This window comes from Pediculus humanus, genomic scaffold, assembly GCF_000006295.1.
Source record: "Pediculus humanus corporis 1103172108198 genomic scaffold, whole genome shotgun sequence".
NCBI lineage: Eukaryota > Metazoa > Arthropoda > Insecta > Psocodea > Pediculidae > Pediculus > Pediculus humanus.
The window spans coordinates 6552-26814 of record NW_002987768.1 but is presented as its reverse complement, the minus strand read 5'-3'; the positions used below and the strand labels follow the sequence as shown (position 1 = coordinate 26814).

At 27.0% G+C, this 20263-nt stretch overlaps 7 protein-coding genes across 7 annotated transcripts in view; 2 read left to right on the top strand and 5 right to left on the bottom strand.

Moving 5' to 3' along the window:
* Nucleotides 1-812: 812 nt before the first annotated feature.
* Nucleotides 813-3468, bottom strand: Phum_PHUM432030 (mahogunin, putative; the record flags this gene model as incomplete). Its single annotated transcript, XM_002429354.1, has 9 exons — nucleotides 813-1040; nucleotides 1182-1412; nucleotides 1489-1720; nucleotides 1785-1936; nucleotides 2013-2255; nucleotides 2373-2533; nucleotides 2626-2813; nucleotides 2900-3138; nucleotides 3262-3468. The coding sequence occupies 9 exons, from the start codon at nucleotides 3466-3468 to the stop codon at nucleotides 813-815; spliced, it is 1881 nt and encodes a 626-aa protein (XP_002429399.1).
* A 565-nt stretch (nucleotides 3469-4033) lies between these two features.
* Nucleotides 4034-5267, top strand: Phum_PHUM432020 (uncharacterized protein; the record flags this gene model as incomplete). Its single annotated transcript, XM_002429353.1, has 4 exons — nucleotides 4034-4117; nucleotides 4312-4526; nucleotides 4857-5037; nucleotides 5127-5267. 4 exons carry the CDS (start codon nucleotides 4034-4036, stop codon nucleotides 5265-5267), a joined length of 621 nt encoding a protein of 206 aa, XP_002429398.1.
* Nucleotides 5268-5272: 5 nt separating this feature from the next.
* Phum_PHUM432010 (uncharacterized protein) lies at nucleotides 5273-7578 on the bottom strand (the record flags this gene model as incomplete). The annotated part of the gene is made up of 5 exons (XM_002429352.1): nucleotides 5273-5672; nucleotides 6274-6484; nucleotides 6555-6791; nucleotides 6873-7380; nucleotides 7513-7578. 5 exons carry the CDS (start codon nucleotides 7576-7578, stop codon nucleotides 5273-5275), a joined length of 1422 nt encoding a protein of 473 aa, XP_002429397.1.
* Nucleotides 7579-7725: 147 nt separating this feature from the next.
* Phum_PHUM432000 (uncharacterized protein) lies at nucleotides 7726-8622 on the top strand (the record flags this gene model as incomplete). Its single annotated transcript, XM_002429351.1, has 1 exon — nucleotides 7726-8622. The coding sequence occupies one exon, from the start codon at nucleotides 7726-7728 to the stop codon at nucleotides 8620-8622; it is 897 nt and encodes a 298-aa protein (XP_002429396.1).
* A 469-nt stretch (nucleotides 8623-9091) lies between these two features.
* Phum_PHUM431990 (mitochondrial ribosomal protein S23, putative) lies at nucleotides 9092-9674 on the bottom strand (the record flags this gene model as incomplete). The annotated part of the gene is made up of 3 exons (XM_002429350.1): nucleotides 9092-9143; nucleotides 9175-9501; nucleotides 9634-9674. The coding sequence occupies 3 exons, from the start codon at nucleotides 9672-9674 to the stop codon at nucleotides 9092-9094; spliced, it is 420 nt and encodes a 139-aa protein (XP_002429395.1).
* A 1507-nt stretch (nucleotides 9675-11181) lies between these two features.
* On the bottom strand, nucleotides 11182-12799 carry Phum_PHUM431980 (uncharacterized protein; the record flags this gene model as incomplete). The annotated part of the gene is made up of 2 exons (XM_002429349.1): nucleotides 11182-11839; nucleotides 12753-12799. The coding sequence occupies 2 exons, from the start codon at nucleotides 12797-12799 to the stop codon at nucleotides 11182-11184; spliced, it is 705 nt and encodes a 234-aa protein (XP_002429394.1).
* An 829-nt stretch (nucleotides 12800-13628) lies between these two features.
* The window catches only part of Phum_PHUM431970 (uncharacterized protein), a gene marked incomplete at both ends in the record, with an annotated part of 10290 nt that continues 3655 nt past the window's right edge, over nucleotides 13629-20263 (bottom strand). Inside the window, 5 exons of the mRNA XM_002429348.1 lie at nucleotides 13629-14230; nucleotides 15146-15615; nucleotides 17686-17865; nucleotides 18009-18131; nucleotides 19568-19825. Of these exons, the coding sequence (XP_002429393.1) occupies nucleotides 13629-14230; nucleotides 15146-15615; nucleotides 17686-17865; nucleotides 18009-18131; nucleotides 19568-19825 (1633 nt within the window). The remainder of the gene's footprint in view (nucleotides 14231-15145; nucleotides 15616-17685; nucleotides 17866-18008; nucleotides 18132-19567; nucleotides 19826-20263) is intronic.

Below are 20263 nucleotides of genomic sequence, written 5' to 3'. Positions count from 1 at the left end.
TTAAAAATAAATATGTATGCTGCTCATCATAAAATGTAAATAAAAAAAATTTTATTAATTATAAGTAAAAGAAAATAAATAAATAAATTTTTTAAATAAAATCAATAATAATAATAACAACAAATTTTTTTATTTTTGATATACATTACATATATATATTTATAATTTAAATATATAAAAAAATTTTTTTTTTTTTTTTTTTTACAAAAATTTGAGATAAATTACTTTACTAATTAATTAATAATAATAATAATAATTAATAATAATTCGCGGCGAATAAATTTATTTTAAAATTAATAATTATGTATTATCGTGTGACCGACTCATTTAAACTAACCGTTATAAAAAAATAAAAAATTTATGAAAAATTATTAATAATGATGATAATAATAATAATAATAGCAGTTTATATTTATATTATTTGGGGAACAATTATTACTGTTTGAATAAAATCGATCGGTGTGATAAACATATATGATAACAATGGCTTCGACTTAATTAATAAAAAATTATTAAAATTATTTTGTGATATCATGACAAACTTTAAAGGGACAAACGGATACGGAAATTAAAAATCTTTCTATAAAATTTTCAAATATATAAAAAGGATTTGTTGGGTTTGTTTGTTTTCTTTCTCTATGATTCATTTAAAAATTGCACACTTGCGACGACGACGACAAAGAAACAAACAATTATTATTTTAAACAGTCGAAAATAATAATAATAATAATAATAAATTTAAAATTATAATTTATATATATAAATTAATTAAAGCTAAGTTTTGTCTTTTTTCTTTTCGTGTGACCGTATTTTTATGTATTTACCTGACCGCTGGTAACTTTTTCCTGTTTGTTGGCTACGTTGTGAGCTAACAAATGTCGCGTGGAACTAGTCGAACTGTAGGAATCACCGCTCGAACGCGCGCTCAAATGACTTGAAGTGCTTATTGGAGTCCCCGGCAAAGAAACAGTCATCATTACATCTCTTGTGGGAACCCATCGTCCTGGAGTACTTTCTACAGACGATGGAGTAGGTTGTTCCTGGAAAAAAGAAAAAGAATTATTCTTGTAAAAAAAAAATGTACTACCTTTTCTCAAAAAAAAAAAAAAAAAAAAAAGAAATTATAACTTGTAAACGACAATTTTTTAGCTTTGTGCTAAAAAAAAATTATTTTCGTCTACTTTATCTGATTCGTATAAAGGACTCGTCACCGTTGGAGCTGGATCCTCTGGAGTGTAATAATCGGAGTCGTCTCCTCTCTCCAAACCTCCTGTAAATGAGGGCTTCTTATCAGGCTCTGGAAAGTTATTGTGTATTTCTTTTTCTAAATTATTTTCCTCACTGGGAACCTCTACTTTTTTTGTGACCAATAATGGAGACAATTTTTCAGCATCGCTGTCACCCTCGAAACACTGAAACAAATATAAATGGTTAACTTAATATTAAAATATAAAAAAAAAAAAATGTCGATGCTGTTAAATGCGGCACCTGATCGGGTTCCGTAGCTACTTTTTCTTCGTTGCTATATTCATCATCCAAACGACTGCTTTTCCGTTTGGAAGAGCTACGTCTACATAACGAAGGAGAACTTTTACTACCATCTTCTCGAGCCAATAAAACCGACATTCGAAATTCGGGTGTTGAAGAAGCCGTTGCACTTAATCGATGCACGCTACCATTTTCGCTTGATGATTTTTTACTGTCGTCCGAGTTGCTAGATCTAAAAGGAAATATTAATTTTTATAACAATAAGCAAATTTACAATTTTAAAATTGTAAAATTACCTATTCAACATTTCAGCAGCCTGTGCAGCTGATTCTGAATTTAGTGTTTCCGTCATATCTTGGCATGCTGTAGAACGAAGAGTGCAAGGACCATTTAAAGCTTCAATTAGTGACACAGCTTTATATCCTGGAGGAGTATGTTCACAACTTCCCTAAGAAATTGATTGCATAATTTAAAATGTAAAAAAATACTAAAATACAATTTTGCTTTAAACAAATAATACCAACTTCTACAACATGTAATGTAGGGTTTGAAGCTGATGTAAAAGACTTTTGTAAGGCTCTAATTTGTAATAAAGCTCGAAAAGGTGCTCTACAAATGGGACAATTGTTAGCTTGGTATCTTAAAGAATCAGCACAAGAATTACATAAACACAAATGTTTGCATGGCAGAATAAGGGTATCCCTCATGTCGCACATACAAATTACACAATCTGAACCATTGTCTTCTGTTTCTTCATCACTCAGAACCTAAAAAATGTATTTGTATAAAATCTTTAGATGATTTTTTTTTTTTTTACTGAATTTCTCAAAACAGAAGAAATATGTGAAAATTAATATACAGAATAAATTAAAATACATAAAAACCTTTGCATTATCATTATTTTTATTTTCTATTCCATAAATTTCTTGCAGCAAATAGCAAAGACCATCAACATACAATTTTTGCTTTAAAGCTTTCAACACATAAGTGCCATCTGAATGATGATCCACAATAGCATAAGTTGTATGAGATTGATGGTTTTCTCCTAATAAATATTTAGAGTGGTTAAAAAAAAATTAAATTTATTATAAAAATTATTTTTAGGCTTAGGTTTAATTGAATTATTTTTATTTTTACCTTCGTTTCCATCTTCTGCGATGCAATGAATGGCAATAGGAATAACTTCCTTTTCTAAGTCGTAAGTAAGTTCATCTTCAGAAAATTTACTGGGATCAAATACATGAGAAATTTGTGAAAATTGTTGATTGGATCCTCTTTTGTAATGAAACTTTTCTGATGTCATTAATGGATCTTTGGAAGTATACCTGTAAAAAAAATTTATCAGTATTAAAATATGTTTATCAAACTCAAAAAAATTTTTTTTTAAAGTATTGTCAGTAATTTTACTTACACAAGTCCTGTACTAGTGACCTCTTCAGTACAAAAATAATATATTACTATTGTGCAACTACAATCACAATCAAAAGTAAACTCAATATTAAATTTGTTATCTGTGGATGTTTCATTTGAAAAATTTGATTTTAAAACCAATTCTGGTGCTTTAACAAATCTGACAGATTCTTTTCTAATATTGACAAGACTCCTTAAAGTTTTTGTCGGTTCATTGGCTTGAGGAGGTGGATATGGAAACTAATAATAAAAGATTAAAATTCATTACTATTAAAATTTTTTTTTAGTTTTCGTCATAGCGTAATTCTAATTAATAATTAAATATAATTCGAAAATAGCTAAGAATTTTTTTAAATAACTTACAGGAGTAGGTTTACTTCCTAAAAAGTTTAAATCAATATTTTCTCCAAATAAATAAGCTTCTGGTTGTGTGGTATCAAACCTTTCACCACCCATAATGAAATGACTTCCAAAATAATTTCCAGATTTAGGAGGGTACTTATATGCATGATTTGAAACAACATCAACTTCTTCAATACCAACATTCTGTCTGCTGGTTAAATTTCCCATTATATATATTTTACTTAAATAATTTTTAACAATTTACGTTTTTTTTTTTTTCTTTTCTATTTTACAAATGATGAAAAGAATTTAGGCCCGAAGTACTTTTGCAATATTAAAAACTCATAAATTATAGGTCATTTAACAAAAAAAAACTTTATTTAATAAAGAAATCAATATCTATTAATTTCATTATTGGCATACAGTAAAATTGACGTTAGTTTACTTGACGACAGACCTAAAATTAATAAATTATTTTTTAATTTAAGAATAAATTTTAGATAAAACGTTATATATAAGTATATATGAAAGTTACCTGCTATGTAAAAATTTAAGTTGAAATTTAATTTTTTGATATAAAAATTTATGTTAGATTATACTAAATCGCTAAATATATAAACATTTTCAGAAAATAATACTGAAAGTAAATATTATTTTTGATCGTGGAATTAGAAAAAAGATGTCAAGGACCTAAAACTGAGTTTACCTATTTAAATAGCACAATTTATGTTATTACATTTTAATTGTAACATACTTTTTTTAAATTATTCATGTATTTTTTTATATTTTTCAAATGACCACTCTTAGAAAATGCTACAATGTTGTTTGGAAAAAAAAAATTCATTTTGAGATGAATGACATTTATCATGAAAGGCAGGTACGAAAACACTTTTCTCAGTTTTTATTATTAATTTTTTTTTCGTTATCTTATTCACCGAAAATATCCCAAATTTTCGATAAAAATATTTAAAATTATGTATTAGTCGTAATAAATAAAAAAATTTTTTGAAAATAGTGCAAAATTTTATTGATGTTTTAATGGCTTAAACAACATTGTTTTTTTTTAATAAGGTAAAAGAGCTTTGTGCACTACATGCACTGAATAATCTTTTTCAAAGCAAAAAGTATGAAAAAAAAGAATTGGACGCAATCTGTGAAACATTGGCTCCTAATTCATGGATCAATCCTCATAAATCAGTCTTAGGATTGGGAAACTATGATATTAATGTTATTTTAATTGCATTACAATCTAAAGGTTATGAGGGAATTTGGTTTGACAAACGAAAGTAAGTTGAAAAACGTTTAACACATATTTTAAAATGATCAATAATTTTAATCATCATGTTTAATAATATTGTTTCTTCTCTGAATCTAAAACTGATTGTATTTTTATTCAAAGTAATTAATCAAAATCTTAGCACCCTTAATAAAATAATAATTTTAATTTTTTAAATTAGAGAAAACATTAGTATAACGGTAACTTATAAATTCAAATTGATTTAACAAATGCTAATGTTTACATATATACAAAATTTATTATCCATAATAATAATGTAAATTATAAAATATTTTTTTAATTGTTCAAAAATAAAATAGTAAATATAAACATTTTTCAGAGATCCAAATAGTATAAATCTTTCGAATATAGTCGGGTTTATACTCAATACTCCTAGTGATTACAAATTTTGTGTTTTCACAATACGCTTGCACAGAAGACATTGGGTAGCCATTCGTAAAATTGATGACCAGTATTATAATTTAGATTCTAAAAATGAATCTCCACAAGTACTCGGAGATGTAAGTAAATGTTTTTTTTTTTTTTTTTTTTTTACTGTTTGATGATGAAAAACATACATAAAATTATATATTTGTTTTTTTTTTTACAGTCGAATAGTCTTATCAGTTTTCTCAGGACAGAACTTAAAAACAATGACAGAGAACTGTTTATTGTAGTCACAAAAGAAGTTGAAAAAAATCAGGCGTGGTCTATTCCATTATCGAGCAATGGAAACACTACCAGTTTGTGAAAAAATTACCATTTAATATTCAATGCTAATTGCGTTTTTTCTACTTCTCTGTATGTGGTGTGAAGAAGTGCCACAGATTTATCACTGCCAATCCCATCTAACCATTTCGTATAGAGTTGTTGTAGTTGTAAATTTTTTTCAGGGCTGACAATTGGTAAATTTTTATATAAATTCTCTAACTTGTTTATAAATTCTTTTGTGTGTATTGAACTATCAGGTCTAATTTGTGCTCCACCATTAAGACAACCAGATGGACAAGCCATGATTTCTATATAATGATAAGGACATTTGTTTCTCTTGATTTTTTGTACAATATTTTGAATGTTTCTAAAACCATTAGCTATTGCAAAATTAAGAACTTGTTTTGATTCATGTTCAACAGTGACTTCTGTAAAATCAGGATTTCTGAAACAAAAAAAAAAAAAAAATTAAAATATAATAAAAACACCATATTTGTATACCAATAAAAGTTTAATATTTTTCTACAACAGTGAAATCAGGGGGAGGGGGAGGGGAAAACATTTTTTTCTTATACAAATTTAACTAATGATTCTTATACAATTTTTTTATTACTTTTTTTTTTATAATAAATGTGCAATTTTGATTTAGGTATTATCATCATTACTAAATATTTAAGTTGCTTGTATGTTTTATGTATTACACAAGGTATAATAGTAAAAATTTTGTTATATTTTGCTAATGTAATTTATTAGTTACTTGAAATACTTATACAATCCTGCTTTATTAAAAAAAAAATTTAACTTTATTAATGATGCAATTTTTTATTTTTATAATAAATTTTTATTGTAAATGTAATATGTAAATATTTATTTTATTTTTTAATAATATTTATAATGTGTAAAAATTAAATTATTTAAGTGAAAATATTAATTTATATATTTTGTTTTTTTTTCTTTTTTGTTAAATTTTGATTTGCTTTTTTATGGTGCAATATAATTTTTATATTTTAAAAGCACTGAAATATTTTTAAATTGTAATTTTTTACCTTACAACTTTCCAATTTAAATTTTCTAATCGAATACCGAATAGCTCTTGAGCAGCATATGTTATCACATTCTCAGCATAACCACCTGATCCAGAACCAGAATGACCTCTTAATAATTTATCAGAAGGTTGACCCCATGGATAGTCTAAAGTACCAGGTTGTAGGGTGCTGAATAAAATATTTCTTTCAGATAATAACTGCTCCAGTTCAACTATAAGTAAAATTTAATTAAATTTAAGATTTTAAGTTTTTTTTAAACCTATAATGAAAATATAACTTACTTGTGGTTAAAACACAGTCAACATCTTTAACATTTAATTGTGAATTAAAAAATTCATTTCTCGATGCTTCTAATTTTTTATCATAGCATGGCATTAAAGTTACATGATAAACTTGCTCAGGTGAATATCCTAAATTATACTTAATAAGAGAGCCAATAATTTGTTGTGGCGATTTTGTGGTGCTAATGTAAGGCAAGATAAAACTTCCATGACTTTTTTCTGCATAACAAATCCAGCCTGTTAAAGAAAAGTAAAATTTTCAAGTTTACAGGATGTTAAAAAAGATCTTCAAATTTTATTCTTTTATATTTATTATACCAGGACATGATGAGGACAACATGGGCATCTTTTTTAAGTTTTTGTCACTGTTTCGATATCTTTCAACAAATTCAAATTGAGACTCCATTAAAGCCAAGTCTTCAGCTAAACTCATTTCTACTACTTTATCTGCACCTAAACTTTTAAACAAGGTTACCAAACATCCAGCTACTTTTTCTGGATTCATTGAATATTTTTCAGATAATGATAATATGGGCTGGATTGATAATGAAATGACAACTATTTTTGAAGTTCCATTTTTTTTAAAATTGTTATTGTCATCCAAAAATTTTAAAACTTCAGTAAAATTTTGTTGATTTATAAGAACGCCTTCTGCGGAAGTTATACATCCACTACAAGCTAAACAATCATTTAATGTAATTTGTACTTTTTGTAGTTTTTGAACTTGTCCAAAATTATTTTCTTCATAGTAGCCATCATCTTGAATTTTAATTTTAGAACCAGTTGATGTTGGGTTTTTCTTTATTTCTACAGGCTTAATACATTCCTAAAATAATAAATATATAATAAATAATTTAATATTTAAAATTTTTTTTATTAAAGTACTACTTTAACATGAACATAAGAAGCGAATAAAAGGATTAAAATTAAAAATAAATAAAATTAACGGTAAGAGTACTTGAGAAGGGGTTATAAAGTCATCTAGATCTGTTAACTGTAAAGCTCCACTAAATCGACTAGCCATTTCACAAAATTGCACAATTTAAAGTGATTAAAAATATATACTGGATAAAACACTTGTTTGTTTACATTACTCATTCACGTGTCATTAGAAAATTAAAATTTAAGTTTTTTAAATTACAAGTGTGAGTGGTTAATTTTTTTTGTCAGCATGGTAAATGTTCCTGAAGATAAAATTAAAGCTATAGGTGCGATTTTAAATGATTCGAAAAAGCCGTTAAAAGCAAGATTCAGGGCTTTATTTTCATTGCGTAACATTAACAATTCTACGTCAGTAGCATGCATTAGTGAGGGATTTTCTGATCCATCTGCTTTATTGAAGCATGAACTTGCCTATTGTTTGGGCCAAATGCAAAATAAAGAAGCTATTCCATTATTAATTAAAATATTAGAAGATAAAAATCAAGAACCAATTGTTCGGCATGAAGCAGCCGAAGCTCTAGGAGCCATAGGATTATCTTCAGTGGCTGAAACACTCAAAACTTATTCAACTGACAAAATTCAAGAAGTTGCAGAAACATGCGAACTTGCTTTGGCTCGATTAAGTTGGTTACAAAATAATGATAATGATAAAGAATCTGATTCATTTCATCATTTTCAAAGTGTTGATCCAGCACCAGCATCTAACGAAACAGATTTAGTAAAACTTGATAGAATGCTTTTAAATGAATCGTTAAGTTTGTTCGATAGATACAAGGCTATGTTTGCTTTGAGAAATATTGCTTCAGATGAATCTGCTCTGATTCTAACCAAGGGATTAAAGTCAAATAGTGCATTGTTTTCTCATGAAATTGCATTTATTTTAGGACAGCTTCAAAACAAAGTGACTATTCCTGCATTAATTGAATGTTTAAAAGATAAAACAAAAAATGAAATGGTCAGGCATGAATGTGCTGAGGCTTTGGGAGCCATTGCAACGGAAGAATGTTTTAATATATTAAAAACATTTCTAGACGATGAAAAAAGAGTTGTTCGAGAAAGCTGCGAAATAGCTTTAGATATTTGTGATTATGAAAATACTAAAGAATTTCAGTATGCTCTGACTTAAACATTGTTTTTAATTTTTTAATTATATTTATCTATTCATTATTATAATTTGTATAATAAATTATATATATAAATTATTAACTTGTATTATTTATTATTATTTGTATTATAATTTTTATAAATAATAAGTATACATTTTACCTGAATAATATATAATGTTAAATATTATGCATAATTTAAATCGTGAAAATATTTCTTTATAAAAATTATATTAATTTAAGATTTTTATTAAATAATTGAAATTTTCCAAAACGATTTAAGTATTCTACTAAAAATATAACAACATTTAGTATAATACTAATGAAACAGAACTTTTTAAAGTATATATCTATTTTTATAATTTAATCAACTAATGAAACTGATACATATCACAACACTATAAATATTTCCTAATCTTCAGTGAAACTAATTTTTTAAAATTAAAATAGCATTATGTAAGAAAATTATTTCGAGATAATCAAATATAATATTTATGTATTCAAGCACCATCTCATTTTACTTTTATTTTTCATTATTTGTTTACTTATGTAAATATAATTTTAATAATATTTACTCCTTATTGAAATCTTCAGTCAATTTTTGTATAGCTTCATCTTCTGTTAATCCTTGTGAGACATAATCTTGATATAATTTTATTGGTAATTCACTTTCATTATTGTTTCTGTTATCAGCTAAATTAAAAGGAGTCAATTTATTTTTTAAAGCTTTATGTACTTTTGCCCTAATTTTATCTTCTTCATAAAATATTTCTTTGACTTTAATATCTAAAGGAGGTCTGTTCCATAAAGGTTCTTGTATAGGAGGATATTTTGTGTAGATATCAAACCATAAAGGTTTTTCAATTGAACCTGGTTTTCTTTTACTTAATAAATTACTGACTCTATCAAAAAAAAAAAAATATTTACAATAATAAATTATAATAATAATTATTAATAATAATGCTGTTCTCTTATTTAAAAAAAAAAAAAAAAACAAAAAAAAAAACCACTATTATAAAATATATCGTACTTACCTAGCGTAAATACTGCCGATCTTCTCCAATCTGGAAGCCATATTTAAATTTCAATGCTTACAAATTGTTTAACATCTCGTGCCACGACATTTTTTAAATTGAAAAAATTGGCGCGTTAAATTATAAATAGTGTTTAAACGTACTAAATCAGTTTACCAAAACAAAATAAATTTTAAAAAATTATTTAAAAAAAATGGAAAAAACGTAAATATTATTAAACAAAAATAATAATAATAAATTTTTACGTATTACATATATATATTATTACAATAAATATTATTATTAAGTACATTTTTATGATTAAAATATAATAATTTATTATTACGTGAAGAAATTATTATTTAAACAGGATAAGAGAAACATCACAATAAAGATGAGATCAAAACAGCTGATACGACCAAAACAATGTCTGTCGTTGGAATGCAAAATAAAAAATAATTTATTTTATTTTATTTTATTTATATATATATATTTATGTGTAAACTGGAAAAAAGCGACGGCGACATACAAAAAATCTAAATTGAAATTAACAATGAATCAAACAATTTTCTTTTTTTTAATAACAATTCCATTATCCAATAATAATAAAAATTTTCCACAATTAATTATCCATAAAAATAAAAAATAAATAATTATAATTTAACATAAAATAAATAATTATAATTTAACATAAAAAAAATTGTCGCTCATTTCCAGTTAGACACACCACGACTATCATAATCGACTAGAAAATAATAATAATTAATAATTTGTACATTTAAACTAATTAATATCATTCATAGACACGATTAATTAATTAATTAATTAATTTTTAAAAGCTATCAAAGACTAGAAACAATTTAAATTTGCAAGAGCATTTAATCGTTGCACGTAAAGCTTTATTTCTGCCGTTATTAATTAATAACTACCTATGTATAAATAAATAAATAAATAAATAAATAAATAAATAAATAAGTAAAAAAAAAATTGCACGTAAACATATGAAAATATTATTTGCCTTTTTTTTTCTCTCTTTTTGGTAACACGAAATTTAAAATTTTCACCTTTTTTTTTTTTTTTTAAATATTTATCGTATATATATATATAAATATAAGCCTATTATTATTATTATTATTTAAATTTTAAATTTTAAAAATAGAATATCGTGAGTATATTTATTTTACAAATGGCTACCTATCGCAATCCGAAAAAAAAATTTAAATAAAAATTAAGGCAGATATATATAAATAATTTTTTTAGAAAACCAATCATCTCGACTAAAAAACTAAATTATTACCCCTTCGTATTTTAAATAATTTAACTAATAGTATTATTATTATTATTATTACTTGAGTATTTCTTATCAATGTCACCAATGTATTATTATTATTATTATTTGCGAGAATGTATATAATTCGGGTAAGTTATAAGCGGAAATTAAATTTTTTTTTAAATAAATAAATTAATAAGTTATTCAAGCGATTAAAATAAAAATAAAAATTAATAAGTTATGTAACGTAAATAATTATTTTTGGCAATGATCGATATTAAAAAGAAGGAAATACCCCCTTAACAATAGGGAGCACCCAAATATGGGGAATAATAAGATCCTGGAATGTGTCTTTGTAGGGGAGTTCTTAGCAATGGATGATATGGATCGATAAGAATTGGTTCGTGAACAAGAGATAATCCTCCATGTGGTCGAGCATGATGAAGAAGAGCCAAAGAGGGGTGTATGTGATGTATGGTAGGACGACTGTGAGGAATGCTAGTACGAGATACAGAAGCTATACTTATGGGTGTTTCTTTCACGACAGGAATCTCTTCCACTTGTTCTTCCGTCACTTCTTTTACCGAAGGTGGTGGTGGTGGTGGTGGTGGCGGCGGCGGCGGCGGAGGAGATGAATATTTTTCAGGTTCGGGTGTTGGTTCTTTAAATTCTTCTTCGACGGGTGGAGTCCATTGGGCATTTTGTAGTGAGGGTGATTCTAAATTATATATTTCACATGATGATTCCGGAGGTGATGATTCAGGTTTGGGCGAAGGAGATTTCGTCCGCGATCTTCTCGTTCTAGGTTCGCTCGGAATTCTACGATTTCTTACAATCGATCGACTACGAGATCTTGTCCAACTTCTTAGACTTCTGCTTCTGCTACGGCTACGACTGCTACAACTGCTAGAACTAGAAGGTGTCGGACGATGATATGGAATGGGTCGTTTCCTTGCGCTAAAAAAATATTTTTTAATTAATTAATTAATTAATTCCATAATTTTTAAATAAAAAAAAAAAAAAAAAATTTTTTTTAGTTAATCTCAAAACTTATTAAATAATAAATTTAATTACTTTTTTAACTTTAATTTCATTATTATTATTATTAATTATTAATTTTTTTTAACAATAAAATTATGTATTAAATAACGTTAATAATAAATTCAAACGTAAAACATGCATCACAAATTTAAAATAAATAAATAAAATAAAAATTAATAACTTACCTACGACGTTTTGCATTCATCATCACAAAAAAAAACAAAAAATTTCAATGCTGGGAAATAAATAAATAAATAAAATTAAAATAAATAAATAAATAAAAAACGCAAAATAATATGTAATGTAAATAATATTTATTACTTAAGTAGTTGTAGTAGTAGTAGTAGTAATTAATATTCTACAAAAAAAAAAAAGTCTTTTAAAATAAAAACACTTTTCTTCTCTATTCTAATAGTAATCAAAAGAAAAATAATAATAATAATAATAATAATAATAATAATAAGTTTAAAAAACTTTTTTTTTTTTTAATTTAAAAAAAAAAATTTGTCATATACAAACATAAAACTTTTACTCATATGTCAAAATTTGTTTCTTTTGTTTAAATACTCGCTTAAATTATTATTATTATTATTATTATTATTATTATTATTAATTTGACTTTATAATAAAAAAACTTGAAAAGGCGTCCGAATATTAAATAATAATAATAATAATAATACTTTTTGAACGTAATTTTTGGGTTCGGAGGTAGTCATTCATTCATTCATTCATTTATTTATTCCATACGAAATCGATCGTATTGATTGATTGTTTGTTTGTTTGTTTGTTTGTCTGTTGTGCGTAACTTTAGTTATTTTACGTAATTTACCACCGTTGAGAAAATATGTCTGTCTTGATGTCAGTTAATGTCGACATGTTGCTTCACACACGTTTTCCTTTTTTCTTTTTTCTTTTTTCTTTGTTTTTTGTTTTCCGGTAAGTCTCCGTCGGATTTTGAAAAATTTTAACCGAGTGACAAACGTACCACTAAAATTCACAACATGCTTCATTCAGTCTTGTCATTTCTATACGTTTCAGCACATATACGAAAGAAAGAGAATAACTATGACGTATTCAAACCGCCATCATTTTCTATGTTTCATATCATAAACATGCAAATTAAAACTACGACGACGACGACGATGACGACGACAAAAAATTTTTTTTTGTTTGTTTGTTGATTGTGTATATGAGTGTGCGTATATATATAATATAAAATTAAACGTGCCCAGGAGATTTAAATACAATAATAATAATAATATTATTTTCGTGCATTTCTTCATATATCAAACTATTCAATTTTTATCGACGTTTTCTTTCAAACGAACTACTTCTGCTGCTCCGTTTTCTACGACTGAAAATCAAAATTGAAAAAAAAAAAACAAAATAAAAAAAATAATAATAATAATAAGCTAAAACAAAATTTGTAATCAAAAACTTAAAAAAAAAAAAAAGCTAAAAATAATAATAATAATAAAAAACTAAAAAAGTGACGTAATTAAAAATGCGATTGAATAATAATGTGAAAGCTCTGAGAAAATGAAAAAAAAAAAAAGAGTAGGAGGGGCCTTAAAAAGCGAGGGGAAGGGAGGGGGCGGGAAGGGGGAGGGGAAAGAGGCGGGGTTGTAAAATTAGACAGACTTAGAAATTGACGGAAATTTTTTCGAATGAAAACAAACTTGAATAAATCAAAATCTAACAAAACTTAACAACTATGAAATTCATAAATATTCGTGCATTTTATCGTGAAAACTTTTTTTTTTTGTTTTGTTTTTCCGTACCTGGTAATTCGTCTTCTGTCTAAAAAACTAGGAGATCCCCTTCTACGAGGTATGGAAGGTGATCTCGTACGCGATGAACGAGATAATGATGAGCTACTACTGAAAGAATGAGAACGCCTCGAAATGCTTCTCGGACTTCTACTTTTCGATCTTCGAGAGTGTTTCGACCTGCTCCGAGTTCGACTCCGAGTTCTGCTCCTCGTTCGCCTTCCACTTTTCGATAAGCTCCTGCTCACGGATCTTGCATTTTTAGAAAAGCTTCGACTCCTGGTTCTTCGTCCGGTTTTGGATAAACTTCGGGACCGTGACCTTCCGTTTTTAGAAATGCTTCTGCTTCGAGATCTTCTCAAGCTTTGACTCCTCGATCTTTTCTTCGAATTACTTCGAGTTCTAGACCGTCTTGCCGGTTTCGATGTGCTCCGACTCCGAGACCTACTCACGCTCCTCTCTTTTCTAATTTTACTTGTTTGCGATCTGTTTTTTCTCGAATGATTACTTTTTTGAGAAGAGCGACTCCTACTCCTCACTTTATAGGGTGAAGATTTGACCGTTGTTTCAGGAGTGTGCGATCTCTTTCGTGACGTGCTCCTACTTTTTTTCTTATTCGAACCTCTCGAATGAGTGTAATTTCGTTTTTTTGAACTTTCCTTCGATCGACTCCGACTTCGGCTTCGAGACGACGATCTTTTGTTATCGCATTTGGGCGACTTACTTTTACTCTTGGTAGTGTTCGATGACGCGGAACTTTTTGACGATCGACTTCGACTTCTCGATGCGGATTTGCTTCCGTCGGATGATACCGAACTAAAATTAAAATTTATCAATCACCGATGATTTTAAATAATTTTAAACAAAAATTTTCTACTAGAATCCCTCCCTCACCTGTCCGAATCAGAACCAGATGATGAATCCCGGGATCTTGATTTTCTATTTTGAACCGGAGGAGTTGTAGATGGAAGAGGTGGAACTTCAGGGATGGCTATATCCTCTACCTTGACTACTTGTTCATTCGTACTGGGACCATGATGATTTTCCACAACTTCCACAACTTCTTTCGAGGAGGTAGAAGACGTCGTTTCGGATTGTACTTTACTAACGCTTGACTTTTTACTTTCGCTTTCGATTCCTTCTTCATTCGACGGTTTCAAACTTTTATTAGCCGGAATCTTTTTCTCTAAAGTTTCTTTTGCTTTAGCTCGAAGAAGTTGTAAAGCTCTTACTTCCGAATCCCTTTGCTCGGGTGAAAATTTTTGAGTCTCCGGAGGCAATTCTCCATCATCTTCCGAACTCGATGACCTTAATCTAACTCTCGGCATTAACTTGGCCTTTTCTTTCGATTTATTTTTATTTTCGCTTTTTTCCTTTTTCTTTCTCTTATCGCGATCATCGGAGAGATGAGCGTAACGCTCGGGATTTCTTTGAATGGGAGAATAACTTAAACTCGATTCATTGCTTTCGCTCCTCGTTTTACTTTTTTTGTTATCCCTTACGGGCGAGGGTGATACTTTGGATTTTTTACGAGACTCGTTTTTCCTTCTGTTCCGTGAAGAACTTCGGGATCTATCTCGCCTTCTTCGAGGTGATCTCGTACGCGACCGGCTCCTCGTGTGATTTCTACGTCTCGACCCTGTTCCTCTTCTGTGACGGTAATAACTTCTTGAACGTGACCTACGCGGCGATCGACCTCTTCCTTGATACCTATTAGTTCTTCCCCTACTCACAGATGGAGATCTATCTCGACCCCTATGACTTCTATTTCTCGGCGACCGAGATCTCCTTCGGGGAGGCGAACGAGAATCTCGATTTTTTAAAGATGGCGATTTACTCTTTCCTTTACTCTTGGTCGATTTCTCAGTTAACTGCTTCGTATTATTTTCGTACTTTTCATCCTTTTTGGATAAATTTTTTCCGCTATTGTGTTTATTTAATTTTTTCGAATGTTTATTTATTTTAATTGGGGATGTTTCTTTTGTTTTGTATTTTTCCGATTCCGACGAACTATAAGAAAAAAAATAATTATAAAAATTAAATTATTTAAAAAAAAAAAAAAAAAAAATTTTTTTTTTTTTAAAAATCATTAATAAACAAAAACAACAACCTTTTGGGTGAGCGTTCAACTGAATGAACCTTTTTTTTCGAACTTCCCTCATACTGAGAATTCTAAAACAAAATAAGAAAAATATAAAAATTAAAATAAAAATGAGTTTTGAATAAAAAAAAAAAAGCACAGCTATGAGTGACTACCAAAAAAAAAAAAAAAAAAATCTAAACAATACATTACTCTCTTCAGCGTTATTACAAATTAAAAAGAACGAGTCAAATGATTTGAAATAAGATTTGAGGGACGCGAAAAAAAGAAAACCGTTTTAAAAAAAAATGGCGGCGGGATCCCAATGTTTATTCAAATAAGAATTTCAAACAACTTAATATATACTAATTTTTTTTACCCTTTTTTCTCTTTTTTTTTTTTTTTAAAATAATCCTTAATCCTTAATCAAATCATGTGACTCGTCCTTATAAAAATTAACGACACAAACTTATATGAAAAACATTGCTCTTTAACTTTTTTTTTTTTTTTTTTTATTATATGAAAAAAAAAAAACCAAAAAATAATAATAATAATAATAATGAGATATCATGCTATATTTACGTCGTTTCCTACGAGCTAGATCCTCGAACTCTGAACCAAAGAAAAAAAAGAGTTTTACTCTTTCATTTTTATTTTTTTTTACTATTAATAACCGTTTAAATGCAACATTTTACCTGTTTCACTCCTTTTAATAATAATAATAATAATAATAATAATAATAATAATAATAATAATCTAAAAACTTGAATGAATAATTATTCATTCATTTATTTATTATAAAATCGTAAAAAAAAAAAAAAAAAAAAAAAAAAAAGCAGTAGAGTAGTACATACTACACACTGACAACAACTTTTTTAAAATAATATAAAAACTTGGTTATTATTCGTTAATTTAAAAAGAAAAAACAAAAAAGAAAAAGAAAAGAAAAATAGGAAATCAAAATATGATTTTAATATTTAAAAAAAAAAAAAAAGAAAAAATCGGGGAACTCGAGTTTTATTTTATATATATTTATATATATATTTATGTACAGTATATGTGTCATTAAACATTAAAAAAAAATACTTACTTTTTTTTTGTTTTTTTTTGTTTTGTTTTGGTTTTTAATTTTTTTCGGATAATTAGTACTCCATGTGACGATTCGTCGTTAAAGTGGGCTAAGTAATAGCATGAAACGAGCAAGCAGGGCAACGTTAGATTAAACAACCGAACCGATTTTATTAAAAAAAACCTTTTTTTTTTTTTTTTTTTTTTTTTTTTTAAAAAGTATATAGCGATAGTAATAATAATAGTGATGATAATAATAATAATAATAATTTTTCTGCTTTTCTACCTTTTTTTTTTTTTAATAATAAGAATAAAAGCAGAAAACTTATAAAAAATGAATGCTTCGAGCGCTTGTTATCATCAAATGTTTATTTCCACCTTGATAATTATCGATACGAATAATTTTTATTTTTTTTTTTAACCGGTAAACATGAAAACAAACCCCCAAAATCCCAAGACACCCCCCCCCCCTTTTAAATCGAGAGAATTTTTATTTTTCTACGTGATTAATAGAAAGACTGAGAAAAGAAAAAAATATTTTCATGTCGAAAGATTTAAAAAATCCCGTTCAAATACTACAAACAATCAAAATCGATAACGTATTCGAATTAAAGAGATTCGAGATTCTTTTTCTTTTGTTTGTTTGTTTGTTCGAGAGGTTCACTTTAACTTTCCCAAAATATCAAACCAATATGAATTAGTTTTTCTTTAAATCGTTTCGTATAAGAATTCTACTAAACCTAACACGATTTTTTCCTTTTTTTTCAATGAAAAAATATTTTATGAGGAAAATTCTTACCTTTTCGTTACGATCCTTTTTCGAATTGCTGTTGTTGTTGTTCGACAATTTGATTTTACTCGAAACTTCTTTACACGATGTTTTCTTATCATCCTCTCTTTTATCCCTGTTTTTAACATCTTGCCTTTCTTTTTTCTTTAACTTATCATCATTTTCTTCTAATTTTTTTTCCTTTTCATTTTTCTTCTCCAAATTTTCTCTCTCTTTTCTCTTGGATTTACTACTACTACTCTCTTTGTCTTTTTTATCTTTTTTTTTTGATTCTTTACGTACATCCGAATCGCTGGAATTTATACGTTAAACTCTTAAACACTTCCCAACCTAATTATTTTTTTTTCTTTCCAAAATAATAATAATAATAATAATTACCTTTGAGATTCAGATGAATCTGAGATGTTGTTATCGTGAACTTGTGATTTTTTCTTTAATTTTTCCTTTTCTTTGTTTTTCTTTTTCTTGTTTTTTTTCTTTTGACGTTTCGGTGATTCGGATCTAAAATAAACGTTATTATTTTAAAAGGGGGGAAAAAAAAAACCAAAAAAAAAAACAAACAAATTATTATTATTATTATTATTATTATTATTATTTTTTTTTTTTTTTTTTCATTTATCAGTATAAATGGTAATAAATAAATGACTTGACACACATTTCGGTTTATTCTACACCAAATCCATGCAATTTGCATTTACTATTTTTTTTTTTAAAAATCCCAATCTCGTTCGTATCATACTATTTTACTCTAATTTATATATATAAATATAAATTTTTAAAAATACATTTAATTAATTAATTAAATGTATCGTTAAAAATTTTCTTTCCCTCCCACACACACGTCGAAGAGATTGGGATGAATTTTTTTTTTTTTTCATTTTCCGACAGCAAAAAATCCTTTCGATTTATTTTTATAATTGATTTGCATTAATAATATTAATTTAATAATAAGCGGTACTACCAAACAAAACGATTATTATTATTATTATTATTAATATTATTTAATATAATATATATACGTACATAATATAATATACGTATATTTATTATTAAAAATAATTTAAAAGGTATAAAATTAAAATAACAATAAAATAATAATAAATCGTGACCAAATAAATATCAAAAAATTACCTTTTGACTTTTTATACCAATTTGAGGCACGGCAAACAAAAACAAACAGATTCGATCACTCTCATTATAAATTAAAACATTTAATAAATAAATAAATAAATAAATAATATACCTAGCCCCGTGCGAAATTATCATATATTGTGTGCAAACAAAATTATTTTAACATTTTTTTTACCGATAAATAAAAAATTACCAAACAAATATTATTATTATTATTATTATTATTATTAATAAACTATTGTTATTGTTGTTTTAATAAAGGTTTTATTATGTCAAAAATTTCATTTCTCTTTACTCTCCGTTTAGATTTTATTAAAATTTTGCACGAGAAAACTCCATTAAAAAAAAAAAAAAAAAAATCGTTTATCATAAACCTACCTGACATTAAACAAAATAAAAAAATTAATATCGGGGCTAATTAATTATTTAAATTATTATTATTATTATTATGATTAGTGAAAAGAAGCGACATTAAGAAAATTCATTTTTTATCCTTTTTTATTAATTTAAAAAAAAAGTAAAAATAAAAGAACGCGTAACGCGTTAATTATTTAAATAAAAAAAAAAAAAAAAAATTTATTTATTAAACCTGGATTTTAATACACACCGATCTCTTTTCCGTTTTTTCGTTTTCTTTTTCTTATCCTTTTTACTTTTCGGCTCCGAATCCGATGACCTGAAACGAATAATAATAATAATAAGTAAAAGTTCATTCCCGAGAATGAGAGGGTAGGGGGAGGGGAGGTTAAATTACGTAACCTCTAAACGGCTTCGTGTAAAAAAAAAAAAAAAAAAAAAAAACTTACGTGGATCTTTCCCTTTTTTTCCGTTTTTTTACTATTTCTTTTTCAGGGGCGGGACTAGGAGTACGGACCAACTCGTATTTTTGAGTGGTGGCCGTGCTTTTAGTATCTTCTGCCGCAGCTTTGGCCGCAGCTTCTTTAACTTTTCTTTGCGGATCCAAACTGCTGCCTTCAACGAAATATTCCGAAATTCCAAAAGCCTCCCGAAGTTTTGCGTTTTTCTCCTGTTGTGCTTCTGCTATTTGATGAGTTTCCCTTACGCTGAAAATAAAAATAAATCCATTTCAAATTTTTCTTTTTGTACAAATGTTTTACTTGAAAAAAAAAGTAAAAAAAAAAACTATTGGAAATCCCATCACAAAAAGGTAAACCTCTTCTAATTTATTATTTTCTCTCGTGTGCTCAAGATTAAAAAATGAATTTTTTTTAATTTTTAATAAGAGGGAAAATGTAATCCTTTCCTCTACAACCTTTTCTCACCTCACAACGGATTTCAAAGATTGTGTTGTTGTAGATTTACTCTTATTTAACAAAAGTTGTAAGCATTGATTAAAATGAAACTGCGTCGAACAACAGCACAATCCCATAGGGGAGGCTTTTTTTGATTGAGCTTCGGCCAAAGCCCTGTCTCTTTCTTTTGTTTTACGTACAAAAGCCCAATTTTTTTGTACGTAACCGTTTGTACCCGAACCCCGGGGT